Source organism: Phytophthora sojae (genome assembly GCF_000149755.1).
Source record: "Phytophthora sojae unplaced genomic scaffold PHYSOscaffold_1, whole genome shotgun sequence".
Taxonomy (NCBI): Eukaryota; Oomycota; class Peronosporomycetes; order Peronosporales; family Peronosporaceae; genus Phytophthora; species Phytophthora sojae.
This window is the reverse complement of record NW_009258115.1, coordinates 12,116,791-12,143,355: the sequence shown is the minus strand read 5'-3', so window position 1 is coordinate 12,143,355 and position 26,565 is coordinate 12,116,791. Positions and strand designations below refer to the sequence as shown.

The window sequence follows — 26,565 nt, the reverse complement described above, 5'->3', positions numbered from 1 at the left end:
GATAGGATGGCGGTAATCGCTCCGATCTTTTCGGTGTTGAAACTCGACCAATTTGCGCGAAATGCGCGCATGAGCTATGCGACCATGTCACGGAGGCCGCTCGAATTAGCGGGCCAGCAGGATGTTTGCAGTCCAGGGCAGCGCGTTCTCGGCATGAAAACGGAGGAAGGTTTGGAGCTCCCAGTCCTCTTGACGCATAGGACGCGTTGAAAACCGACGAACAGCGTGCGATGCCGCGCTATTTTCCGCCTGGAATTCGCAGCCCGTCCCAGTGCGACGGGTACACCCACACACTCACTCGGGGTATTTATACCGAGCGTGAATCAACTCAGACTGAGTCTCAGTCGCTTGCAAGCAAAGCGTGTCAGCGGGGTTTCCCTCGTCGCACATCGCTGAAACCCACTTTGGACAAGTCGAAGTTGCCTTTTTTGGCCGATTCTTTATTCAGCTTCAACTCGTAACGGCTGGGCGGGGCGCACGAGCCAATCAGCGCCGCGCCTCGCGCCATACATACTGCGCGCCAGTCAAAGATCCGAACCACGGAGTGTTTGGCTCGAGCCGAATGCCCTCGAACTCGATGTCACAGTCGGCGCTCTGGTCACTGCAACAACCTGACGGCCCGTTGTTGGTGGTTTTTGCCCGCTCCATCCGTTAATCCGCGAGCCGCGCGCAGCTCGGTTCATTTCCGATTTGGCCCGCGCCTGCGCACCCGCGTCCGCTTCGCACGCTCCCCGCCCCCCGCCGCCTCGCTCGCCTCGCCATGGCCCTGCTCCTCCGAGGCCCCCGCAGCAGCGCGCTGCTCACGAGCGCGTCGCGCCTGGCCAGTCGCTTCGGCCACGAGCGATCCGCTTCCCGCTGCCTCAGCACGCAGGCGGCCCGCGCCATGCTGCTGCCCAGCGACCTGGCCACGGCCTCCACGAACGCCAAGCCGCCGCCCGAGCTGCTGCAGCGCCTGCAGCTCAGCGTGCCCATGCTGGCGCAGCTGCAGACGCAGATCCAGAGCCTTGGGACCGCCCCCGGCAGCCAGCGCGACGCCTTCTACGTCGTGGACACGGCCGCCGTGGACGAGCGCTTCAAGCTCTGGCACCAGTACCTGCCCGAGGTGCGGCCGTACTACGCCGTCAAGTGCAACCCGGACCCGGCCCTGATCGAGGGCCTGGCCCGCCTCGGAGCAGGCTTCGACTGCGCCAGCCAGACGGAGATCAGCTCCGTGCTTGGCAACGGCGTCCCGGCCAGCGACATCATCTACGCCAACCCGTGCAAGCAGGGCTCGCAGATCGCCTACGCGCAGGCGCACGGCGTCGACACCATGACGTTCGACTCGCAGGATGAACTCACCAAGATCCACAGCATCAACCCCAACGCCAAGCTCGTGCTGCGCGTGTACGTGGACGACTCCAACTCCATCTGCCGCCTCGGCACCAAGTTCGGCGCCATGGTGCACGACTGCCCGGACATCCTGGCCCACGCCAAGGCGCTCAACCTCGACGTCATCGGCGTCAGCTTCCACGTCGGCAGCGGCTGCTTCAACGTCGAGGCCTACTCGAACGCCGTGGCCCGCGCCCGCAAGGTCTTCGACATGGGCCACGCGCTCGGCTTCAACTTCAACCTGCTGGACATCGGCGGCGGCTTCCCCGGCTCGGAGAGCGCCCCGATCCGGTTCGAGGACTGCGCGCGCGAACTCAAGAAGGCGCTGGCCGAGCACTTCCCGCAGGGCAGCGGCGTGCAGGTCATCTCGGAGCCCGGCCGCTTCTTCGCCGCCTCCACGCACACGCTTGCGGTCAACGTGATCGGCCGCAAGGTGGCCCCCACTTTTGACGTCCCCGGCCAGCCGCCCGTGCTCGCCAGCGCCGCGGCCGCCACGGGACAAGTACCCAACTATATGTATTTTGTGAACGACGGCTTGTACGCCTCGTTCAACTGCATGGTCTACGACCACCCGTCGATCCAGCCTGTGATTCTGTCGGATGCCGCCTCGCCGGACGCCACGCCGATGCACAAGGCCAGTATCTGGGGCCCGACCTGCGACGGCATGGACTGCATCATGAAGGAGGTGCAGCTGCCGCTCATGGACATCGGCCAGTGGATCCTGTTCCCGAGCATGGGCGCCTACACGTGCGCGGCCGGCTCGGACTTCAACGGATTCCAGCGCCCCCAGAAGATCTACTTCGACTCGAACTTCGTGGCGGATGACCAGCAGCAGTTTGTGCACTAAGATCAAAGATCAACCAAACCAAACGCTCGACTGAAGAGTGAAGACACAAGAGCGAGGACAACCAACCAACCCACCAACCAACCAAACCATTGCACCCAGCGAGTCGGCGCTGAGGTCCTGGACCTATCAGGACAGATTATCACTCAAGACGGATTGTAGCAGCAGGGTCTACCAGTTCTTTCAACAGAGGAAGAAGAGCTCAGCCTCGGGGGTAGAACTAGCGAGAGACGGCGCCCTGCTACTATTAGTCTGCTTTCTCTTTTAAAAGTCCCAACAATACAATACTATCACTTACCGACTATCATCAAGCCCCCTTGTCTTCCCTGCCCCGAGCGTACCTTGTTCTTGTTGGGATTCACCACTGTTTGCTTTACCGAGCCAGCCCTTGATTAATGCACCAACTTGTTGATTAACATGAACACGAACTTCATTGAACGATGCTGAAAGTGGTTCAACACGATTCAAGTCACTTTCGATCGAAGCAAAACCCAGTAGAACAAGGAGAGGTAATTTGACATGATCCAGCTTGAGAGAACGAGGAAGGAGGAATCGGCGAGGCGACAGGTCTACGGAGATGGCGAGGCCCGAGCGGTGGGTCTGTATGCCAATTGGTGCATGGCAAGAATCCTGTCGTCCGGCGAGACGAAGGGTGGGCACAGTACGGGGTTCTTCATCTCGGAGAATGGTTTTTTCCTCACCGCCTGCGATGTTTCCCGAGCCCGGCAGTGGAATGTCGACGCGTCACGTGGATTGGATCTGATGACCTGGAGCTTGTCGATCGGTACCCGAAGCTTCTCATTGAGCATGTTGAAGATTTTAACGAGCACGGCGTATCACTGTGGAAGTGGGGGTCGACGCCTTATCTTCTGGAACCGAATGATGAGTTACACGATGGCGAACAGTTTATCCTTGCTGGTAAGGGCTGGAGTGAGACGTTTAACTGGGGCACAATTATCAATCTTCGCGCCCACGTCAGCTCTTCCAGCAGCAGCGGACAACCTCTACGACTGCACGCAGAAGAACGCCAGACATTTAATCGGTGCTCCAGTTCTTACCCTGGATCCAATTCGCTTCGTCGGTATCGTCACTGCCGTCGATCAGCACACGTGGCTAGAATCTGGGCAGGCCTCCTTTTGCCTCTTAACGACCAACTCGCCGGCGTGGGTGAAAATTGAGGCAGCGATGGAGTGCTACCGAACTACGATACCGAAGTCAAAGCCAAACCCCCGAAAGAAAACCATGTTGGAACCAGACGAGGTCGACGCAAGCGGAACCGATGCCACTCAGCAACAAACCACCACGATCTGCATCGACTCCAGTCCAGTCGAACACCCGCCGTCGACCGAGCATCAAGGAGAAGGCCACCATGGTCCTTGGAATTCGGTATGCGGGCGTATTCGTACTCTTCTGGCCAGCGCGTTGAAGTGTCTAAGACTCGAATAGGACACACTCCTTGTCAATCGGATGCATGCATCCACACGTCAACGGCACGGTGGGCAGAGCGAGCGAGTTATTTTGTTCTAGGTGAAAGCCGTGGAATAGAATTTGGCTATTTGCTAGGCTTTTCAAAGTCTAAGTTGTATCTGCATCTATCGCCTTACCTCTCGCTCATTTATCGTCGATCTGGAAGGAAGAATTGCGTCGCCGTGAGTTGAAGGTCGTTCCTGAAAATACAGCGGTGGACGGCCGAGACGTCTCTGGCGAAGAAGGGTCCACCACCACAGCTACGTGAGAGGAAGAAGCTTCTGCGGACGCCACCGAAGAGTATTTAGTTTCGAGCTTAGGCCGGCTCTTCCTGCATCGCCGTATCCACTGGTACCGTAGCCACAGACCCAGCGCGACCACTACAACGATACCAAAGATCCCGCGCGTCTGCTTCTCTGACCGTTCGCGTGCTGCAATAATCGCCGCAGTCTCCTCATCCTGCGTCGCCTGCACGTCAGCCTCCATCTTGGCCACCTCGGCCTCCTCTTCCTTGTTGAACAGCCCGCGGCCTTCGATCGAGAATCCGATAGCATGCTGCTCTATCTGCAAGTACTTCGTGCTCTCTAAGCTGACAATCAGTGATGGAGTGCCATTGCCGTCAGGTGTGCGCGGGTTGAGCATAAAGCACGTGTACTGGCCTAGGCGGCGCATCTTGCACGACACCCGGTACTTGTCCAACTCGCGGGCCAGCGACGCCGCCGTGCCATCACCGCCCGTAAACTTCTGCAAGTGCGTCATAAGCGGCTTCTGGTCGCGACGACCTGTAAGCTTTGCTTGGTTCCGATGCATGAATATGATGTCACCCACTGGATCCCGCTGAATCATTGAGACGCCGCAGAAGAAGTCTTCGTCCGCGTCGTAGAGTCCGCCGAGTGCTACAAGATGCTGCACCATGTAGAACGGTGTGGATGTGTTCAGCCACGCCAGGCGGAACAAATCCTTGTCACCCCAGACAAGTTGCCAGTCCGTGATCAGCCGCGGCATGTGCGACGAGTAGAACATGAGTTTCGAGAGCGCTGCCTGGGATCGCGACCGGTTCACAAGCAACTGCCCACTCTCCTGCTCAAACATGTCCGTGAACGGCATGTCCAGTAGCGTCCACAGCGCACTCTGCTGATGCACATTGAAGGGCGTATCGATCGCCGGTCTCCAGAAGTCTGGCCAGAAGATGGCTCCATGCTTGACAAACTCGGGCGCTTCAAACAGATACGTCGGGTCACGCACGGGGATGTTGTCCGAGTCCAGCCACAGCACGCTCTCGAACCTTGAGTGGTAGATCGCGTACGGTTTACCGTGGAACTTGGACGCATTCGGGTCGCGGATCACCCTCACCAGCACGTTATAGTACTTGACCAGCTCCACCAAGACGGAATGCTTGGCCCTCATCTCCGTCGGATCGATCCACACCTCCACGGGCAGAGCACAACCCAGCGACCTGAGTGTCCTCACAATGGCGTAGACCCCCGCTACCACCTTGGGGTAGGCGATCATAACGATACCTCGCTTGTCCTGCTGCGCGTCCTGCTCGGCCGAGTTCTTGGTCGGAACAGGAGGCGGCAGCTCCGGCGGCGGGTGCGCGTAGCTGGCCGCGAGGATGCTGAAGTCCGTGAAGTTGCGGGCGTCGTTGCACGACAGTTGGGGCACGAGATACCACTGCCAGCTCTTGCACGTGGCCAGCATGACGCGCAGCACCTCGCCGCTCGTGCGGTTGCGCACCTCGCAGTAGCCGCTGGAGCGCGGCATGCGCTCGCCGCACGCGCGGTCGCGCGCCTCATCCCGGGGCCCGTACGGGTCGCAGTTGTGGGTCGCGCGCCAGCCGAGACACTCGAAGTCGTCGTCCGTCCAGAGGCTGCGCGGCCGATCGGGGCCCTCCAGGTCCACGGCGTTGAGCTCGGGCGCGTCGTAGCTCCAGGCCTTGGGCTTGCCGCCGCCCGTCACCTCGTACACAATAGCGGCGATGATGGAGGCCGCCACGAGGAACACGGCCAGCACCAGGTGCCGCCGCAGGAAGCGCGCCACCAGAGCCTTCACCGGCATCGCAGACGATGGCGAATGAGCCGAAGCTACCGACACATCTAACCGGTTTCTTCGGTATAGATATTTATCGAGTACTTTCTGAGTCTGAGAGTCATTTTCTGATTCTGCACCTACCGGTATGGCACCGGTTGCATGACCACACGGGCGGCCCAGAGCCTTCCAAAAGACGAGCAGCTCACTTTGCCACCGCAGCTTGTCAGGAGGAAGATGCAGCACGCCTGGGGTCGCGTTCTGGTGCGCACGGCGCGCCGCAGCTCGCGCAGCACGTTGGCCACTGCGCGCGTGGCTTGCCAGCTGCGCTCGGCCGCTCCGGCTCACGCTGTGGCCCGCTGCACGGGCTCCGTGCGCTTCGAGTCGACTGAGTCGACGCCGTCGCGCTTCCTGGACCTGGCGGACGGGGACAAGGCGGACAAGGACGAGGATGCAGCGGAGGGTGACGACGCCGATGGCGACAAGGAGGACGGCGAGGGAAAGGACGGCGACATTGAGGTGGACGCCATCGCCGACGTCAACAAGGGCGGCGTGGAGGAGAACGAGGAGCTGGACGAGCTGGTGATGGAGCTGTTCATGGAGAACCCGCTCAAGTGGACGCCCACGGTGCTGGCCCGCAAGTTCCACCTGGCCAAGCCCCGCGTGGAGGCCATCATCTGGATGAAGCGCATGGAGGCCGAGCTCACGCCCGAGGAGTTCCGCGCCAAGGTGCAGGAGGCCAAGGACAAGACCCTGAAGGAGCAGAAGGAGCAGGCCAAGAAGCTCGCGGACGCCGAGGCCGCCGGCAACGACAAGGAGGTCGCGCGCCTCAAGAAGCGCGCACGACAGGAGGAGGAGGCCACGCAGCCTGACGAGGCGCTGAGCGCCAGCGAGGAGGCCGTGCTCATGGGCATCGACGACGAGGCCTTCAGGAACCCCGACTTCTTCTTCCTCAGCGACGAGTTCGAGGGCTACCCGCCGCTCGTGCGCCGCATGGGCAAGCACGGACACACGGACCAGCTGTACCCCGAGGAGGCGCTGGAGCTGCAGCGGCTGGCCGGCAACAACAAGATCACGCTGCAGAAGAGCTTCGCCAACCCCAAGAACAGCGAGTCCAAGGCCAAGTTCCGCCTCGCCGTCAAGGACATCACCACCAAGAAGAAACACCTGCTGTTGCGCGACGAGAGCCGCACGCTGCGTCTGGCCACGAACGAGGAAGTGCTGCCCCGCACGTGGGTGCGCAGACCAGCCTACTTCCGCGGACTGGACAAGGAGCTGGCGTAATAACGCGGCAATGCTGTTTGTTCATCCATATCGCTTGGAAGGTGATCCGCTCTCCGGTGCTTAGTAATAGAGACACGCATTCGTGGGGGTTATTTGGTCAGCTGCAATTAGGAAGCGTCAGAGGTATGGCGAGACTCAGGAAATCTAGCAATACATGAAGGTGCGGTGAAGATACCGAGGATACGATGCAACGCACTCCTCGTTGTGATTTTTACTTGCCATGGTCAGATTCCGATCCACTTGAAACGAAATGAAGAGTGCACTTGGAAAGGCACAAATGTTTGGCATCTTTCGAGTCAAGCGTACCAAAGTGCGCAACAAAACTCGATATCTTACATCGGCTTGGGAATGCATTTCATAATGTACAATTGAATCGATACGCCCAAGCATCACTTGTGGCAGAAGGTGAAGTACATTTTAGAAGTCCACAGTACTCACGAACCAACCCAATCAAACTTAAACGAGAAGTCGACTCCTGAATGTCCATCCAAACAAACAAGTCGGGCCATGAGCTCAATCAGCAAGCTTTTTAGAACACAATACATTTCAAAAACAACGTACCAAAGTGTGTTACTTGGTAGGTTAGAGTTATCAACACCCAGAGCACAAGTTTCGGCTGCACAAGCGTGGCGTGGGTCTCCATGACAAACGCCAATTGATACAGTACGCGAATACCGCAGTTTCGCCCCATGACAACTGCGAGAGCCATGAGCGACGCCATTTCCAACACCGCGTAGACGAACACGTTCTGCACAATGCTATCGACGTTCTCGGTGGAGATGCCGAACAGTTCGGCATGGTATCTAGCACTAGGAAGGTGTACCATCACGAGCATATAATTCGCATAGGTACTATACTTTCCAGGTACTCCGTCAAAACAATGCATTCGTTCGTGAATAGCACCTCAAGCGATTCACGGAGAATATCGAGGTTGCTGTCCATCGACTCTTGAACCTCGTTCCTGGATGTGGGCAAGACCGTCAACTCGAAAGTAGCCGGCGCGGCCGCCACCTTCGCCTGAAAGCTTAGAGCACGCGAAACATTTCGTGACACCCGGCCCGAAATCGACATAAGCGATAGTCTTCTCGCGGATTCATGGACAATACTGCGTGAAAGGTTGAAAGAGTTTTCTATCGAGCCGATACTCTGATGAAAATTCATGTTTTTAAGAAGCATTTCCACTTCTGGTGAGATATTGCGAGAAATGCATGACCGTACTTGAATGCCTGTACACGGTTGGCTGTGGAGATTTTCTCCAATGCAGGAGGACAACAACCGAATGTTTGCAAGTAAATCCCGGTCTTCCGTTTTCGTTCCTAGCGCCCGATGGAGTCGTTTTAAGATGCTACGCGTTCGCTGGTGAACTTCTTGCATCTCGATACACGCCTGAACAAGATCAATAGCCATGATCGCTACCACTGTTATAATTGACGACACATTCTTCATGCACATCGCCAAGTAGAACGCGTCGAAAAAGTCCACAGTGAATATCACTTGCTCAGGTATCATGTCCTCCTTGTGCAAAAGGGTGAATGTGAGCATATTCTTCAGTACGAGTTTAAGAACGGGAAGAAGCAACAGCACTGGCACCTCCAACTTGGTGTAACTTACGGCTTCAAACAAAGCTTGGTATGCTGGGTAGATGAGAACCATGACCATTTGTACCGAAAAATAGCTAAACCATCGATAGAGGTGCTCACGTTGAGAAAGTATTTGTCGACACCTCTCTCCTCCGGCAAACAAACGGAATGCACCCACGGAGAAGGCAACCACAACTGGGGACAACAGGAAGCTGGCGAACGGAATTGGGAACACCCAGTACGCCGCCACAACCATGGATGCTGCAGTGTTACCGGTCGCCACACAAATGCCGAATATGACCATCTGGGTCGGAGAGAGCGAGACTCCATCGAGAAGACGTCCTGTTTGAATCACTGTACCGCATGCTTCACCGACTGCAAGAGTGACCATGCGTATCCAAAAGCCGTAGTTTACACTCCAGCTATCAGAGGGATTCTGCAGAGGAATGCTCTCTTGGCATAGCACGAGGATGATGGTTGGGAGTGGAGTGCCGATAATCACGAGGAGAACGCGCGTTAGTGACGTCTTCCGAGTGTACTCCTCAAGCGCAAGCATGCGTTCGATCGAGTATTTCCCTCCAAAGTGCGTGATCTGTAGCGCCAACCAGGCACCGGAAAAGGCCTTTGCCCAAGCTTTCAGCCGCCTGTGAAAGCTGTCGCTCATTATTGACACGGGAATCGACGAGAAGATGAACGAACACTTGCAGGCAGCTCTTAGTGCTTCGTGAGATCGTAAAGTATTTTTACACGGTCAGTCGCCGTTGCAGTTGTGCAAAATATAGAGATGTCCTCCCGCTTATTACGTGATAGTTATTCCTCGTCTCGTACTACCTTTAGGGCTTGATCCCAGTTGAGCAATCATCAGGATGAGTCGGTAGTGAAGGTCTGTTGACGGGGATGCCCATTGATTCATGTGAATGAAGGTAAAGAACAATGTGCATTAGAAGTGAACAATGAAGCAGGATGTGATTGTTGTACTGTATGTAGTCTATGAAATAAGTTAGCTGGAGCAAAATTCGAAGTGCAATTGTGCACTACCGAGCGGTCGATGGTTAATTCACACTGTTTCGCGTTTCTCCGGTGAACAGAAGCTGGACTTCGGCTCTTACGCGAATATCCGACTCTGCTGAATCTCCGCAAGCATCGGTATCGTAAACGGAGCGCAAACGCTCTCGCTCTCGCGGCATTCTAGCTCGGACAGCAACAATTCGACCGAGTTGCGTTCAAAGGCGGATGAAAACAACTCGAGGCCCTCGTCACACGACTCCTTGACGTACTGCAGCAAGATGAATACTGCGAAACGCGCGAGAACCTCCGAATCGGCGAGCATCGACTTGAGAGCCTTGACAAAGCCAGCTCGGTTAGTCTCGAGGAACAGACGGCGGTTGCCTTGATGCCGGCAGTGGTTCTTGACCATCTTGGTCACCTCGTAAAGTGTGTCTGCGTCCAGCTCAGCGTTCATCTCCCTGATAAGTTGCGCTGCCTCAGTGTCGCGAATGGCGTAGCGTCGGCCCTTCAACTCCTGGGCAGCATCCAGCCACGGCTCCAACGTCGGTTCGGCGAAAAACAGCGGCTCGGCGTCGACATCGCTGCAGCGAGTGCGGATACACTCAACCAGCTGATGAAACACCATTTCGTCCCCGAACTCGCGGCGGAACGCCACCTCGTATTTATCTCCATCACAGCCCTGTTCCTTCGAGAGTGAGATGGAGAACGCAATCTCCTCAGCCACACAAAGCCACGAGACGCGAAGAGTCCAGCAGTTCTCGACACGCACGGAGCACTCAAAAGGTTTCAGTGCGTCCTGCAGCGTCGTCATGATCTTCTCGGGGGCTGCAAAGGACGGGAAGCTCGGGAACGCCGAGCCGAAGAACGAGTCCCATCCTTCCTTCAGTGGCACCTCCGCCGCCGCCGACGGCGACAATGGGGACGCCATGACCTGCTTCTGCTTGGGGTTGGACGTTGCAAACTGCATCACCGGCTGCTTGGCATCGGCGGAAGGGAAGAGGCTGAAGCTGTCGAGCTCCTCCAATCGGTCCATGGGCGCTGTGGTGAACTGGAACGGCGCGTCGCGGTACTGCGTAACGGGAGACGCGATCTCGCCAGCGACGTACACGGGCGCAGCACCTGCGTGTGCTGGAGCGAACTGGAGCTGCAACTCGTCGTCAAAGTCGCTCTGCACCTGGAAGCGCGGGCTATCGTCCATGGAGCTGGTAGTAGAGGAAGCCGTTGGGCTGCTCATTGCTGTGTATGTGCGTTGAGTGAGTGCGCTGTGTTGAAGTGTGCGCTAGTCGGTCAATTTGGTAATGAACTCACATCCGTGCACTTGACCTGAGACTATGTCCGACGCACAGTCTTTTTTGGAGAGAGAAAATTCGCGCTCTGCCGCCTCGTCATTGGTCGAAAAGCCGGTGATCTGAGTGATGGTCACTTTGACGTTGAGCATACTCAGCGCAAGTGTAGGTGCCTCAGTCAGACGAACGTTCCGCTCGATCGCAGACTGGCTGGGACCTTATTCCGCCCGACGACACAGGAGAGCCTGTGTCAGAAGAGCTGGATTCGACGTGAGGCACGCCGCCGCAGTAAGCGCACGCGGGTTGCCTCAACAAGATGCAGCACCTGCGTCTGGACGAAATTTGAGCTGTGGTGTGTCACACACCACGTTCCCAACGCAGAATCCACTCTGCAAAGCACTTCAACAGGGTCAAGTTGCTTTTTTTTCAGTTTCGCATGTCGAAAGGAAAAAAAGATGTTCATTTTTTTATCAGAATACAAAATCAAGATAGCTTACGTCACGCAACGATTAAAATGCCGTGCTGGCCGTAACCCGACGTCGTGGAGGATGCCAATGCCGCACATCATGGGGGAAACCTATCTGAGAATGACGGTGTTAGCGCAGCCAGACCACCACGACGGACACATTGTCCGAGGTGCCCCGGAAGAGCGCTTCTTGCACGAGATATTTGGCGATCTGCACCTTCCGTCGCCGCCGCGCGGCCTTGATCATGGACCTGTCGCTCGTGTACTGCTGCGACCACTCGAAAATGGGCACGCGAGTGTCGCTGTGGCCGCCGCTTCTCCAGGCCTCGCGTCCGCCCAGCTCGCCACTCATGACGTCCTGCACGAACTCCACCACCTCACTGCTAGTGAACACGTCCCAGAGCCCGTCCGACGCGATCACAATGAACTCGTCCTTGTCGTACTCGAGGTCGTACTGGCGAATCTCGGCCTCGCCGATCACAAATGGCCGCGAGTCGCGGTCTCCGATAGCCCGCGCCACCGCCAGATTGCCATTCACTCTGTACGCGCCGTACGGCTCGATCGGTTCGCCTTGAGCGTCCACGTAGCCATACCACTGGACACGACCTCCTAGAGACTCGATCCTAGCACGTTCCTGAGGGTCGTTGGGCTTGTGATCCCGCGTGAGGTCCACTGCGTCTCCTGACCGACACAACACCGCTCGACTGTCTCCCACATTGAGCGAGTACAGCACGTCGTCAAACAGCAGCACCCCGACCGCCGTCGAGCCTTGGAACTTCCACTCGTTCTTGACAATCACCTCCTGGTCCAGCTTGCTCACCGCCTCCTGCAGCATGGTTGCGACCTTCTGGCGTCGACTGGACTTGGCCATCACGCTCTTCTCGCCCTTGTTTTCGGCGAGAATCTCCTGGTCCAACTGGACCAATTCCGGTGCAATCATCGAGAAGAGCTGGTTGCGAAGATACTGCGAGACGGCAGAGCCTCCGTGGCCGTCGTACACCGCTGCGAACCGCTTGCAGGAAGAGACATACGACGTGTCTTCCATGTACGCGCGGTCGCCCCGCACCGCCGCCGTGCTCACCACCATCTTGCCGTCTCTCACGCTGGTCTTTCTCTTTCTCAGCGTGCGTTTCTTGATCTCGTTCTTCTTAACTGCAGCCTTCACCTCCTCCTTGTGGTCGTGGATGTCCTTGGCGATCTCTTTAGGGTCCTCCTTGGGCTCCTCCGCTGGTTCCTTCACGCCCGCCGCCGCCTCTTTAACCGCGAACGTCATGGCCGCCGCTGCTAGCGCAAGGCCCATCCACAGAGGACTGCGGCCCTCGCTCTGCTCGAACTCGGAAGCTGGGAACTCAGGACTCGAGCGAGAGGACGGAGACGACGTCCAAAGAGCCACACGCTGCACGCCGGCGGGCTGCAGCCACGACCGCGAGGCCACGACAACCGCGGGGGACGAGCGCGACGGGCGCGGGTGCCGCGTGGCGACCAGAGCGCGGCCTCGCGCTCGCATCACGGACTGCATGGCCACCACCGGGAGGGGCGGGCTCGAGCCTAATGTTAAACGCCGGGTTTTCTTCTCGTGATGCGAGGAAAGGGCGAAATTATCGAACTTCAACCTTCTAAACACCTTATAAAGGGTAACAGTTCCATAAATCATTGTGATGTGTACCACATCACTCGGTTTTAAGTTTACGCCCTTTGTGCGTCTTCTGCTAGGAGACTGTGCCGGGGAGCAAGCGGTGACGCCTTCATCGCGGAGCTCTGCCGTTCATCACGGCTCTAAAGGCCCACGAGCCGGCTAGCTATGCAGGGGGATAGGATAGCTAGTCACATGCACTTTGCTTATATTGCTGCGCTCACTTACTCTAAGCTTGGGTATCTCTCTTCGCTAGCTCTCCTTGGAGTCTATGGGTTTCCACCGACTGGGCAATCGTTCCCGTGCCGGACGGCCCTTGCACCACACGAATGTGATGATGGCCAGCACATAGGCCAGCAGGAACAGCGCCACGATGTACTGCACGCGCATGGATCGGAACCCGAGATCATTGGCCATTGCATCGTCGATCAGCAGTTGCCTTGCCTCAATAGAGAACTGGATGGCGAGGTCCTCAATAGATGAGTACATTGTCGAGTCGATGGGCGTGACTTGTGTAGCTGGTCGACCGTCGGGCAGTGAGTCGGTACCGATGTAGTAGCAGCACTCCTTGTGGGCGTACACTGCCTGGAAGATGCGGTAGTCGCGCGGGTTGCCCTCCAGAGAATACTCTTGGATGTGGCTCATAATCCGCGGCTGGTCCGGCTTGCCGTCGAGCTTAATGGAGTTGCGGTGGAAGAACACGAGGTTGCCTTGTACGTCGTGCTGAATCATGGCGAGTCCACAGAAGACGCCCTTCTCCTTTTGCAGGTCCAGTCCGCCAACTGCAGGTGGGTACTTGATAAAGTGAAACGGTTGGCTGCTATTCAGCCAGGCAAGTCGGAAGAGGTCCTTGTCACCCCAAATGAGGTGCAATTGCTCCAGTAGCCGGGGCTGGTGCGTCGAATAGTACATGAGCTTGTCCAGTGCACGCTTGCTACGCAGTCGATCGATCAGAACTTGGCCGCTCTCCTGTTCGAACATATCCACGTAGTCCACACCCGTAAGCTGCCACAGCAGACTGGTGTTCGAGAGCTGGAAAAGCGAGTTGGACGGCTGCCAGTAGTCGGGCCAGAAGATGGCGCCCGTACGCAGGAACTCGGGCTCTTCGAACAGATAAGTCGGGTCCTTTGCCGGCAAGTTATCAGCATCCAGCAGCAGCACGTTGTCAAAGTTGCTGTAGTACACGGCGTACGGCTTGACGTGGAAGCCCATTGCGCGACGGTCGAAGATAGGGCGCATGCGCACGTTGTAGTCCGACAGCAGTTTGTGGATGATCGGGTTGTCAATGGACATTTCATCCGGCCGGTACCAGAGCTCCACGGGCAGTTCGCAGCCCTGCATACGCAGCATCCTAATCGTCGCGTAGGCGGATGGCAGCACGCGGTCGTAGATGATCATTAGCACTCCATTCGTCGGTTGTCGCTTGCTCGTCGCAGCGTACGGCAACGCCAACGACGGCGCCACCGGCGTGTGCTCGTACTTAACTGAATGGTACCCAAACTCCGAGAAATCGCGCGCCATATCGCACGTGTAGTAGCCATTCGGCAGCGAGTCGCACGAGCTGACCATGAGCTTGTACAGGTCTCCGGACGTGCGGTTCCGCACGATACAGTAGCCTGCCATCTGCGTCCCGATCTCCTCCGAGCAGCCGAGGAAGTCCTTCTCCGGCTCGGGCGTCGTCTCCTCTTCCTCGTCCTCCGGCTTCGGCTCGCGACACGACTGGATGCGCTTCCAGCCCACGCACTCGAAGCTGGCATTGGTCCAGGGCGCCAGCACGGGCGTGGGCGCCATGTGGATGCCGTCGTCCTTGGTCTCCGTGATCATATGGTTAATGAATACGTCGCGCGGCTTCCCCACCACAGGGTCCTTCTGCGTGGAGCGCAGGCCCATGTAGAAGCTGGCGACCACGAGCAGGACCCACTTCTTGTGCTTGACGCGCTGCAGCAGCGCCCACAGCGAGTAGAGCATCACCACGAGGCGTTGCAGCAGCATCCTGCCACCGACCCGACGAACTACTTAAGGAGGTAGCAACGCAGCAGCAGCGCTGGCGGTCAAAGACGATAGACGCGACGGGCGCAGGAGACCAAGTTGCCCCCCAGGCTGAAGGTTTTGCTATGCGTTACACTGTCAGTGACGCCGCGGTCTCGGTACCATCATTTCGGTACACACACAATCGGACGATGGTCATCGCAGTGTGCAACAGCGAGAATGTATCCATGTCTCTTCGAGCATTGCACGCAACGCTATCGTCTACCTATCTACTGCTTTCTATCGCGCGCAATGAGTTATATATTATGGTCGGGACATTGTCACTGCCGCTTGCGCAGGGCTGGTTCGCCTGAGACGACGAATCGCTCGGAGATGGCGGACGCAGCGGCACCGAAGGCCTCCTCCTTCTTGGACACGCGGGCGTGAGCACGGGCACTGGCGTTGGAGACCGTGCGGCGCATGCCTCGCGGTGGGTCGTTCAGACTGAGACCACCACCCAGACCAACGCCAGGCAGCCTCGCGTTCAAATCCGCCTGCGCCATCGAGCTCCGGAGACGGTGTTGATGCACCAATGAGCGGATGGACTGGCGGATGGCGTAGATGAAGTGCGTGAACCACATGAACGGCACGGTCCACTGCACGAAGAGGTAGACGACGAAGGCCAGCAGCAGGTACTTGTTGGGGATCACGATGTGCAGCACACAGCTCACGATGAGGTAGAGAAGGATGCGCGCCGTGTAGAACGTGTCTTCCCACGAGAACATGAGCTCGAGGCTGTTGATGATGCTCGACCACCAAGCCATATTGTTCTGCACGGACTGCAGCGTTCGCTTCGTCTCTTGGTCAATGGTTACGTGGGTCATCTTGTTCATGAGGTGGTTGAATCCGGAAGGCAGGTTGTACTGGCGGAACGAGCCGTTGCTCATGTCATTGTCCAAATTGACATTGGGACTACCTGGGTGATCCTTGCCGTCGGTTGCCGCAGCAAACGAGTGGAAGTTGAGCTCGAAGTAGTTGCGGAGCACGAACGCGATGAGCGCGAGGTGGATGACAACCGGTAGCCACTGCAGCGAGAGACAGAGCCACACACACAGCGCGAAGCACATGAACGAATGCGTCGGATGCTCCCAGTTGAGCGTTGGAAGTATTTGCCAGATCACCTCCAGATACGGCCAGAGGTTGTCCAGCAACACCCAAAAGTTGCTGTACAGCTGCGCCGCCTGAAACTCCGGCCATTCGTAGACGTAGTCTTGCTCCGAGGAGAAGTAGCTGCAGAACTCGGCCATACGCGAGAACTTGTAGTGCAGCAGGACGTGAATGCGACCCGCTCGGGCATCGTTATTGAGTCCCGCGCGGTGGAGCTTCTCCGGCAGCAGAAGATCAAGCCACTTGTTGTGTCGACGCTGATCCATGATCTGCGAAAGTGGGATCGTTGCCTCGCCTAGCTTCGTTGGCTGACTTAGTTGGCCGTAGTTGTACACCTCCAACACCAACTCCGCTCCGGGGGCACACACGTTAAAGACGAACGTTTCGTGCCAGCGCGGGTTGAGCGTTCGCGACTTTTTCTTGGTGCACTTGATGTTCTTCAGGTCGTTGCCCCACTCCTGTCCGTGCGACCACTTGCCAGTCAACATCACCCTGACGAACGGGTCACTCGTGATTGAGTCCGTCGACGGTAATCCGATTGCCTCCACCACCTTCACATACAGCTGTCCGATGTGCACCCGACCTTCAATCACCGGATCGGGCTTGCTCTGAATCTGGTGATTACACCAACAGCACGAATTAGCCAACGCCAATGACTATTTGCAATGTAAAGATACTGCGTACTGTACCTCAGCCGACGAGTGACCTGACCACTCCAGCGACGCAAAGTGCTCGTCCACCGCTGCATAGCACGTGTTGCAGACGCGCATGGGCTGCCAAAGACCACAACAATGCACATACAATCAGGACTGCTTCCTTCTTCCCATTTTACCCGCAGTTAACGCAGCGTACAAAGGGGTCCGTGGACGAGATGCGGCGCTTGTGCGGCGAGCAGTTGTGGCACACAACGTTCCCGCAGCGACGACAGTGATGCTGCAGTCGCCCAACAACAGGAAATGCATTAAACGTGAGTAAAATCGCACTGCAGCTAATAGCCGAGTACTTACTAAGCGGTGCGGTACCTTGCGCGTGATGACCGTGAAGGGGGTATTGCAGTGCATGCAGTTGTTGGTCTCGTCGTCGAAGACCCACTGCAGCGCGCGCTCATTGCCGCTGCCGGTCGAGCTCACGAGCGCCGTGCTGCGGCCGTGGTTGCGCATTGCCGCCGAAGGGAGGCTGCCGAACAGCGAGGCCATGGCTACAGGGGAGGAGCTCGGCGGAAGAAGTTGATTTGAACTTGTGCAGGAAGATTGAGCCCAATCAGTGATTGGGCTCCCGATTATGGCATAATAAAAACAAAAAGAGACTGACTGAAGGCACGGAGTGGGATCGTATTTAAAAGGAGTGATACAGTACGAGTTCGGTAAATTACGCAAATTAATTACCGACGTTTTTCGATATTTCAAAAATCGAAATCTTGACACCCCCTCTCTCCCCTTTCTCCCATCCTCCAAAAATCCACTGGCTCTACTGGCTCTCATTTGGAGTTTGGCGCGTTTGGACCTCAAGTGACTGGTTGGGCAGCTATTCGTGTACGTATAGTGAGCGAGTCCCCCCTTCCTCCTCCTGCTCCTCCCCGTCCTATTCTCTCATGTGTATGTCTATCGCTAGCAGGTTAATACACGGAATGGTACAGGCGGCTTTGAGAGAGAGAGAGAGAGAGAGCGGGCCAGAGCTGCGCAGAACGGCAGTCGGCGTCTCAGACTAAGCGAGGGCTGGGAGACTACGCAAAGGCTGCACGTAGACTGAGCGTCTGGGGCGAGTGTCTGAGACTGCGCGATGACTGGGAGACGCGCTCAGCCGCTGCTCAACGCCTGGGCGTCTGCTCGGAGGTTAACGAACACGATGCTGGAACTGCCAGACCATGCGGCGTTTGCGTGAGGTGACAGGTGCGTTAGTGCTACCGCTCTAGCTACGATGGGGGGAGGGGGGGGGGGGTCTTAAATGTATTACTGCCTATCCTTTAGGCCAGGACGTGACGCTCCGAGATGTCCACAACATGATTTCAAAAATGCTTGAAGAGCGCCGCGCAAGCGCAAGGGCCGCCCAGGACCTACGGCTGGATAGATTGCGCGAGGCTGCACGGACGTGGTGAAGCTTTGAGACCAGGGATACCAAGAACATCAAGGGTTGACGCGGTGGTGCTTCCTCGAGATGTATACGTGGGTGCAGAGCCTTATTCAAGCTGTTCAGGGTACACGTGTACGTTCCTGATAGTCTGTGTACCTGTAGATACCGACAGGGTACCTATTGGTGTGTGTGTCTGTAGATACCGTACGGGTACCTATAGGTACTATGCATACTTGATTGATGTATCTACAGGCTCTTTAAGAATGGTATGCGTACTCGCCTTTTCAGGGTCGATTTGACAGTGTGTGAGGCAGTCGGATGCCTGGCCAATTGAGCGAAGATCGTAACTGAACGCTTCGGTGCGTCGTTAAATAGAAGTTGACAATACGCGGGTTTTGCGTCGCCATGGCAATGCTGCAAGTCTAGGCTCTCTCCATAAGTGTAACGTGCAGTTTGTAGAGTAGCGCGTTATTGTCAGGTTTATAACGTGGTTTAGTAGGTACGTCAATGTTGCTAGCGCAACTCTACACCCGATTGGCGCGACCTAGTCCTCAACAACTCCCGTACTAGCAGGCGACAAGGTGACCATACTGTTTTCTTGGTCAATACGAGATTCGCCAAGTGCTTTTTACATTCGAACGACCGTTGCCACCACTTCCTATTTCCTGCAACATTCGTGTAACATAGAGCTCTTGAAGCATTCAGAGCCACACAACAAAATCTCTACATTTGGTGAAATTTATGAAATCCATTTGAATAGAAAACCCCTCTTTTCTAACCTCGGTACCAATATTACCTGACTCAGTGCCTAGAGACAGACGAGTGCCTGCAGGTTCTGTACCCATGTACCTCGATGGCCCGGTTATGTGCTTCCCACTCAGTGCCTTTGTTAACGATCAAACAAAAATGTCAATATTTTGTTATTGATTATGTATGGCAGTAGGTTGGGCTCGTCCATAAATTATTATAATTATTTATGTCAGAAGAACCTAGAAATAATTGTTCCTTGAAAATATTTCTCTAAATACCGCTGCAGTCGCTGCAGTACAGGAAGCAGACACGGGACGTCGACGGGCTCATCGCGGCCGTGAATGCCGCGTTTGAGGAGATGTCAAGTGCCACCACCAACAAGTGCTTCCTTACGCTGCAAAGCGTGCTTGAGGCATCTATGCTTGCTGGTGGTGGCAACAGCTACAACATCCCACACCTGAGAAAAGATGCCCTGACCAGGAATGGTAGCCTGCCTCGCTGTTTGCCGTGTTCGGCTGAGGCGGCTGCGGCTGTCGATGCTTTAGCCTAAAACGTCGGTTTGGTAGCGGTAATATTAAGCCTAAATATTACCTTCATTCTGATTGTTCTGTCACTAATAGTTCAATTTGGTGAATGCATATTGTTTTTCGGACCGGAGGTAGTACCGTGCAGGTTCGGACAAATTCATGTCCGAAAATTAGGCTCGGACAATTCTAGGATTTTATATATTAGAGGGTTTCAAAGTAGGATTTTGCCAAACATATTGAGCAGAAGACATAAAAATTTCCAGCCTTCCTGATTGGCTGTTTCAAAAGTTACTTTGAACCCCCTTTTCCGAGCTCGACGAGTCAGCAAGCAAACATAAGCCCCGAAGCGGCTGTGCAGTTCCGCCAAGTGTACGAAGGTCAAATCGAGCACCTGCAACCAGGCCAAGTGCAAGTCCACAACAGTACAAGACGAGCGACGTTGTCTAGGGTAAGTACAAATGCACTGGCGTCGTGATTCAGGCCAACAGGAGACACGAGAGCGTCGAGGGCAAGTACGCGTGACAAGACTTAAAGTAGAAGAAGGTCAAGGTCAGCAACAGCAGCTTCTACATCAAGTCTAGCACCAGCCGTGAGGCTTGGACCAAGTTCAACGACGGACGGATATTGGCTGCTCCAGCGCGGCGTGCCATGTTTCACGCAGCCAACGCGCATTGGTGTGTGCTTGACGCCATGGGCGCTAGCGCTGGAGCCGCAGTTGGTGCCTTCGCGGGGCGCGCGCTACTGGCGGAACAAGCCTTTGAGATGGCTAGATTAGCCGTCGGATTCCAAGTCAATCGTCTCTTAGGTCGTTTGGACTCGATTTTGGCGTCAGTAAAACATGACATAACGGCAAAACCACAGCGCGATCTGATTGGCTGAAAAGCTATTTATGTTCTTGTGTCTATAGGCTCAGCCCAACTTTGAAACCCCCTATTATTTTTTCTGGGGTAGCAGTGACCCCAAAGGGAGTGCTGTGGCCAGCCCACAAAGGCCGTGCTCTGCCCGGAACAGCTCTGGATTTTACGTCGCTCTTGGGCATAAGTTGGTGTACCACAAAAATACCGGTATTTTGTTTCTACTGCCAATGACAGAAAGAAGTAGAGATACGGTATTGGTTGAGGGTAACCGCTATTAGTTGTTTTAACGGATTCATACGAATAGTAACCGTTCTTAAATTTACTAGAGGTTTGGGCTGGTAGTGCATTTTTGAAGTATTTCAGTTCTTACATTTTTTAAGTACAATTTGGAATAATAGGAGGAAGGAACAACAAAGTCTCTCCCTTTAGCCACAAGCAAAACGAGCAAGTATTCACAGAGCTAGAGGTGTTGATTACCGGACGTACTGCTGCGGTACTAGGGCTTCGCGTAGGCTAGGCTAGGTAAATGGCAGTATTTTGTTTGTTTTTTCAGAAAGCCGGTGCACATACATAGCTTATTTAACTACCAGACAGTAGCCGAAAAACACTAAAGCATTACTCAAAACAACGCTTACTGATTCTCTTGTCCACCATATCATCGTCCATAATAAAACACAACCTGCTCAACACGAATTCAATCAACTGAGCAACGCGCATTAATGGTGATCATACAGTAAGGAGATCGCTAACTGAGTAAGATGGAATCTGTACTTCCAGCCGACCGATCAAGTGCACGAATTAAGACCGTTTGATACTGAATAGGAAGGTACAACAAATCATTTGGTTATACTTCGGCAGTGTGACCCGTACGACCCAAGGGCATCTCCTGCGCCTGCTTCGCAGCCGCAGCATCTGCCCGGAAATGGTGCACCGCTATTAGTAAGAAGAAACTGGTTTACAGCATAACACACGGGAAGTTGAGGGTTGTAGCAAGCTAGCCGACCCCGACGATCTTAACGATGTCGATGTCGTCGATGTAGATGTAGCCGCGATTCTTGACGATTCCTGTCGAGTTGAACGGGGTACCGAGCTCACTGGAACGCGTTCTCGAGAGACGGCATCACCTCACGGTTTTGGATGGTGCACTTGTTGGTCCGTACGGCCTGGAGCCACCACTAGTAGGAAAAAAAGGAAAAGATTGAATGGCTGAGCCTCCCAGCTCTTACCACTACTCTCGGGCTTGAGCCCGTTTCTCATGCAACGACCCGCAGCTCTCAGCTCTGCTAATCTTCTCAGGTACCTAGTCTCAGCTTTCGCCCGGGTCTCAACTCTGACCTTCAACTTGGTTTTCAATGTGCATTCCAACACGCATTCACCAATGCCGGCCAGCCCCAGCATGTTCTGCCGCAGCTTGTCAAACGGCTTCGTGAAAGTGTCAGCGGGGTTCACCTCACCTCTTATATTGTGCAGTTCAATCACGCCTCGTTCAACTTGCTCGCGCACAAAGTGCCAGCGCAACTCAATGTGCCGGGTGCGACGGCTGTAGGTAGGATTCGTAGCCATGATGTGCGCGGCTTGGTTGTCGATACCAATGCGCAGCTTCAGACACTTGTGTGGCAGTATTTCCTGCAGAATGTTGCTTTCTGCAACTGCCTCCATTTTCGCTTCACAGGCGGCCACGTACTCTGCCTCAGCCGTAGATAGAGCGACGATGGATTGGCGTCTCGACATCCAGGATACCGCCCCACCAGCCAGCGTGAACACGAAACCTGTCGTGCTTTTGCGGGTCTCCAGTCACTGTCGCAGTAGCCCTCAAGCACCACAGTCTTCGACTCGCTCGACTGTCGGTCATACGTAATTCCATAGTTCACGGTACCTGCGAGGTACCGTAGGACTCGTTTCAGAGCCTCAACATGCTTGCTGGATGGCTTTGCTACAAAGCGACTCAGCTGGCTCAGTGCGAACGCCAAATCAGGTCGGGTACTAGTGGCCAGATACATTAACATACCCACTGCCTCTCGATATGGAAAGCTGGTGTCGCTTTCTTCAGCATCACCAAGCGGCACGAGGCGGGCATTCACCTCCTTCGGGTTCCCCACCGAGTGTGCCTCAACGTAGCCAAAGTTCTCCAAAATTTCTCGAGCGTACTTGCTCTGGCGGATGATGAAGCGGTCAGCGGTTTGCTCCACTTCCACCCCGAGATACTGCGTCAAAAGTCCCTGGTCCTTGAGTCCGTACTCCTTGTCCAGGTCTTCGAACAACTTCTCCTTCTGCTTTTCATCCTTGGTCGCCACCAAGATGTCATCCACATAGACCAAAACCAACATGATCTCCTCACCGTCAACATGATAGTACAGGCAGGGTTCAGTCAAAGACCGTTGATAGCCATGATCCAGCATCCACCGGTTCAACTCGGTGTTCCATTCACGTCCAGACTGTCTCAACCCATACAATGCCTTCACTACCACGTAGATGTGTCCATCCACTTCACAGGGGAACCCCTCAATCGACCTCACATACTGCCGTATTCCTAGCTTCGCGTTCAGGTATGCTGTATTGATGTCTCCGCCATAGAGCGTCAGATTCAGTGCTCCTGCTAGTCCAACCATCAAACGAAACGAAGACATACGAGCCACAGGCGAGAACGTATCACCGAAATCGATTCCAGGGCGCTGGCAGTTGCCAAGTGCAACCAGCCTCGCCTTAAAGCGAATTACGTAGCCTTGGTGGTCCGTCTTGATATCGTACACGAATCTCGTCTTGATTGGCTTTGCGTCCTTGGGCACGTCCTCGATGGCGACCTCCTCCAGAACATGTTGTGCCCTCATCGCAGCCATCTCCTCCAGCTCTGCCTATATGAAGAACTCCCGGTACTTGCTACGTCGAGACCCCCTGCGGTTGCGAGGAACGCGTACATCACTTGCTCGGATCGGACGGCTATTCTGATCCAACACCCGTGACGTGTTCTGCGTCACATTCATCACATAGTCCCGCAGGTAGGCCGGGCGCCGACGCTCATGATACTCGCGCAGCCCAGTGCGCCGAGTTCGCTTTGGCTCCTGCCCTCAGCACTCTGCTCTACACGAATCTCCTCAGAAGGGGTCTCGTCACGTTGACGTTTCCCCATCAATTTTCCACAAACACTCACAACAGTAGTCGCTTCCTCATCGTCAAGTTCCTCTTCAGCAGCCACTGCATTTCCACCATCAAGTTCCTCCGTGTCGCCTACGTCAGATCCACACTGACCAGCAACCGACTCGCTACCATCACAAGATGCAGGATCGGACGTTGCAGCAACATCGTGTTTGGGTGGTGAATCAATAGTTCCAGTTGAGTCTATCACGGATGAGTGCTGCTCTGGTTCCGTGTCATCACTCGGACGATCATCCTGACTCCCAGTCAAAAGCTCACTCTGCAATTCATCAAGCTCACACTGCGTTTCTATCTGCGTACTTCGTATTTCTGCAGGCTCACTGGGTAGTGCTGCCGTCACTCCACCAACATCCGCCACACTGCTAGCTGGTGTCGCTCGAGACGCCTCCCTGGTATCTGTGCGTGAGCGGCCACTGCCACTCGGAAGTGCACTCAAATCTCCACTTGCCTCTGCGCTTGGAGCTGCACTTGGAGCTGCACTCGTCTGAGCTGCACTCGGAGTGCCACACGGAGCGCCACACATCTCGCCTCTCTCGAGATCCACGGTCGGTCCGGTCATGATCTCGTGCACCGATGGCGCGGCGGCAGTATTGCCTTCTGCCTCCAACTCCATAGTAGACTCATAGAGTGTCAAGACAGCGTCGTCGTCCTCGACGATCTCACCAGATTGCACAAAGTGCAAAGACTCGAAGTCATCTTCCTCCACAGTTGTCGCGGTACATCACATCCTCTGCAACACGGAGGTCCGACACAAATTTTGCCGTGCAATTGTCCGGGAAATACACCTTACAGCCTATCACGTCCTCAGCGTAGCCGAGTACGAAACCCAATCTGGCATTGTCATGGTGCTTCTTCCTTCCTGGTGTGGCCGGTACGTGAACGTATGCGAGCGCCCCAAACTTGCGTACGTGATGCAAGTCAGGCTTCACACCAAACAGCATCTCATACGGGACCCCACCTGTGCCTTTGTTGTAGATGCGGTTCTTGATATACACCGCGTTCCGTAGAGCCTCAGGCCACAGACTCTTAGGAAATCCAGCATCGTGCATCGACGCTTTCATCATCTCCACGAGAGACTGATGAGTCCGCTCGCATAAGTTCAACTGCGAACTCTTCGGGCCAACCAGAACATGCTCGATACCATGAGCCTTATACCACAACTCCATCTCCGTGTCAACAAATTCACCACCCTTGTCTGTCAGGATTTGGCAAACTTTGTATTTGACGTGGAGGGTTCTCGTCAAAACTTGACGAACCTTGTGTCGACCAGCTTGTCTTTCTGCCCACAACACATACTCCTTGATGTGTCGGTTCGCCACTTCGCTAGACTTACTCGTAAGCAGGTGCAGCGTCACGAATCTGGAGAATCCGTCCATGATGACGAGCACAGCTTCGAAGCGAGTACCGTTGTCCTTGCTCGGGATCAGCAAGTCCGCGTAGACCACTTGGTTTGGCGTTTTCGTGTTCCGCTCGACCTTCTTGCGGCTTCTTCTTTTGCTTGCCGATGTGGCACGCGTCACAGGCGCCAAGGTCGCGCTGCTTCATCAGCATGCCACGCACGAGCCCTTTGTCGACCATCACCTTCAGATACTAGGGGCAAGTGTGACCCAGCCGCTCATGCCACAGCCTGAGCGATGCCACACCGTCCGCAGCCGTGAAGTTGCTCAGAAGCTGGTCCTGCGGTCCGACGATATCACCATTAGACGGGTGGGTAACCTGGAATCCCCACGATGCCTCATGTGGACTTGCCACAATCACTGTCCTTCCTTCATCTTGCACTCGAAAGTCCCGTGACTGACGATCATAATCAAAATCAAAGCCCTGCTCAGCAGCTAGTCCAATGGAAACAATCCGTGCGTAGCACCAGGCACGTAAAACACATCGTTCAGAGTCGCTGTAGCTTGTTCTCCATCAACCATAGTAATCAGCGCTACCGTGCCTACTCCAGCAATTCGCGATGCCAAAGCAGCAGTCACGCCTTGAATATGCTGGGACTGACTCGGATCCGGAGTAAAGGCAACATAGTACCAGGGGTTCCCTGTCACGTGCACATTCGCGGTGGTGTCGAAGTACCACAAGCCACTGCTGGTGTTTGCTTCGCCTTCGTCATGGTCACGCGCATGTTGGCTGGTGGTATGACGGCCAAGAGAGTCATTCCCTTCCTGTACTTCCTCATCCTCCGATGTCGCTAGTCTCTCAGCATCACCAGAATCAGCTGACAACCCTGCATCAATTATCAGAGCGTCCAGCCGACTCGCCGAGTCTCCAAGCTCATCGTTCTCGCTGGACGAATCTGCATCACGGCTCGCATCGTGCCGAGTCGTCATGTTCGCACGTGGTTTCCGCTACTGCTCATTAGTATTAGCTCCGCCCCCGTGGTTGCCCTCCACTCGATCAGGACACTCAGCCCTCAAGTGCTCGGTGCCCCCACAAATGAAGCACTTCTTGGGTCTTTTCTTCTTTGAGTCCTTCAATTTGCCACCCAGTTGTTGGTCCTCACCATTTCCAGTTTTCACCTTACTGCCAGCCCCGCTAGTCACACCAATCTTCTGGTTACCGCGTTGTCCAGTCCCGCTCTTGGTCTGGTATGCCTTCTGACGAGAGTCCGCAACACGAATCAGCTCGCGAGTCCGCTCTGGCGTGATGAAGTCATCTGCGCTGTTGTAGCGCACTCCACTCTTCAGACTCTCAAATCTGTACTGGTGCGGCAAGCTGTTCAGCATCAGCTCAACCATGGCGACATCATCAAACTGCTAGTTCAACGAAAGCAACTCCGTCCGCAAATTAAACATCTTGCTTAAATGCTTGTTAACATCTCCACCCGGTGACAGCTTAATCATCCCCAGCTCATGCCGGATGCTCTCTGCGCGATGAGCCATGGTCGTCTTGTTTGCCCGGCCCTCGTAGATCACGCAAAGCGTCTTCCACATGTCCGTCCCGGTGGTCTTGTCGCGCACTTGGTGAAAGATGTCCGCTGGCAGCGACATCCCGATGATCTGCTTGATCGTCAACTGCTTGTCGTCGAAGTCGTCCTCTGCCTCCGCCGAGGTCAGCGACGATCTCGTGATACTGCCCTCCACAATCTCCACGAGCTTCTTCAGGAGTTCCA

General features: G+C 55.4%; 9 protein-coding genes across 9 annotated transcripts in view; 3 read left to right on the top strand and 6 right to left on the bottom strand.

The window, feature by feature from the left end:
• Positions 1-883: 883 nt before the first annotated feature.
• Positions 884-2,215, top strand: PHYSODRAFT_474019 (hypothetical protein; the record flags this gene model as incomplete). Its single annotated transcript, XM_009519309.1, has 1 exon — positions 884-2,215. One exon carries the CDS (start codon positions 884-886, stop codon positions 2,213-2,215), a length of 1,332 nt encoding a protein of 443 aa, XP_009517604.1.
• A 516-nt stretch (positions 2,216-2,731) lies between these two features.
• PHYSODRAFT_295160 (hypothetical protein) lies at positions 2,732-3,658 on the top strand (the record flags this gene model as incomplete). Its single annotated transcript, XM_009519308.1, has 1 exon — positions 2,732-3,658. One exon carries the CDS (start codon positions 2,732-2,734, stop codon positions 3,656-3,658), a length of 927 nt encoding a protein of 308 aa, XP_009517603.1.
• A 165-nt stretch (positions 3,659-3,823) lies between these two features.
• Positions 3,824-5,737, bottom strand: PHYSODRAFT_344224 (hypothetical protein; the record flags this gene model as incomplete). The annotated part of the gene is made up of 1 exon (XM_009519307.1): positions 3,824-5,737. The coding sequence occupies one exon, from the start codon at positions 5,735-5,737 to the stop codon at positions 3,824-3,826; it is 1,914 nt and encodes a 637-aa protein (XP_009517602.1).
• Positions 5,738-5,944: 207 nt separating this feature from the next.
• Positions 5,945-7,162, top strand: PHYSODRAFT_553371 (hypothetical protein; the record flags this gene model as incomplete). The annotated part of the gene is made up of 1 exon (XM_009519306.1): positions 5,945-7,162. The coding sequence occupies one exon, from the start codon at positions 5,945-5,947 to the stop codon at positions 6,989-6,991; it is 1,047 nt and encodes a 348-aa protein (XP_009517601.1). The 3' UTR covers positions 6,992-7,162.
• A 1,377-nt stretch (positions 7,163-8,539) lies between these two features.
• Positions 8,540-9,235, bottom strand: PHYSODRAFT_477336 (hypothetical protein; the record flags this gene model as incomplete). Its single annotated transcript, XM_009519305.1, has 1 exon — positions 8,540-9,235. A coding segment is annotated over one exon (696 nt), but the record flags the coding sequence as incomplete, so codon positions are not given.
• A 278-nt stretch (positions 9,236-9,513) lies between these two features.
• PHYSODRAFT_538348 (hypothetical protein) lies at positions 9,514-12,850 on the bottom strand (the record flags this gene model as incomplete). Its single annotated transcript, XM_009519304.1, has 2 exons — positions 9,514-10,858; positions 11,480-12,850. The coding sequence occupies 2 exons, from the start codon at positions 12,848-12,850 to the stop codon at positions 9,677-9,679; spliced, it is 2,553 nt and encodes an 850-aa protein (XP_009517599.1). The 3' UTR covers positions 9,514-9,676.
• A 366-nt stretch (positions 12,851-13,216) lies between these two features.
• PHYSODRAFT_264013 (hypothetical protein) lies at positions 13,217-14,956 on the bottom strand (the record flags this gene model as incomplete). The annotated part of the gene is made up of 1 exon (XM_009519303.1): positions 13,217-14,956. The coding sequence occupies one exon, from the start codon at positions 14,954-14,956 to the stop codon at positions 13,217-13,219; it is 1,740 nt and encodes a 579-aa protein (XP_009517598.1).
• A 317-nt stretch (positions 14,957-15,273) lies between these two features.
• PHYSODRAFT_323720 (hypothetical protein) lies at positions 15,274-17,295 on the bottom strand (the record flags this gene model as incomplete). Its single annotated transcript, XM_009519302.1, has 4 exons — positions 15,274-16,713; positions 16,789-16,872; positions 16,952-17,032; positions 17,122-17,295. The coding sequence occupies 4 exons, from the start codon at positions 17,293-17,295 to the stop codon at positions 15,274-15,276; spliced, it is 1,779 nt and encodes a 592-aa protein (XP_009517597.1).
• An 8,506-nt stretch (positions 17,296-25,801) lies between these two features.
• Positions 25,802-26,565, bottom strand: part of PHYSODRAFT_263902 (hypothetical protein) — a gene marked incomplete at both ends in the record, with an annotated part of 999 nt that continues 235 nt past the window's right edge. Inside the window, 2 exons of the mRNA XM_009519301.1 lie at positions 25,802-26,209; positions 26,270-26,530. Of these exons, the coding sequence (XP_009517596.1) occupies positions 25,802-26,209; positions 26,270-26,530 (669 nt within the window). The remainder of the gene's footprint in view (positions 26,210-26,269; positions 26,531-26,565) is intronic.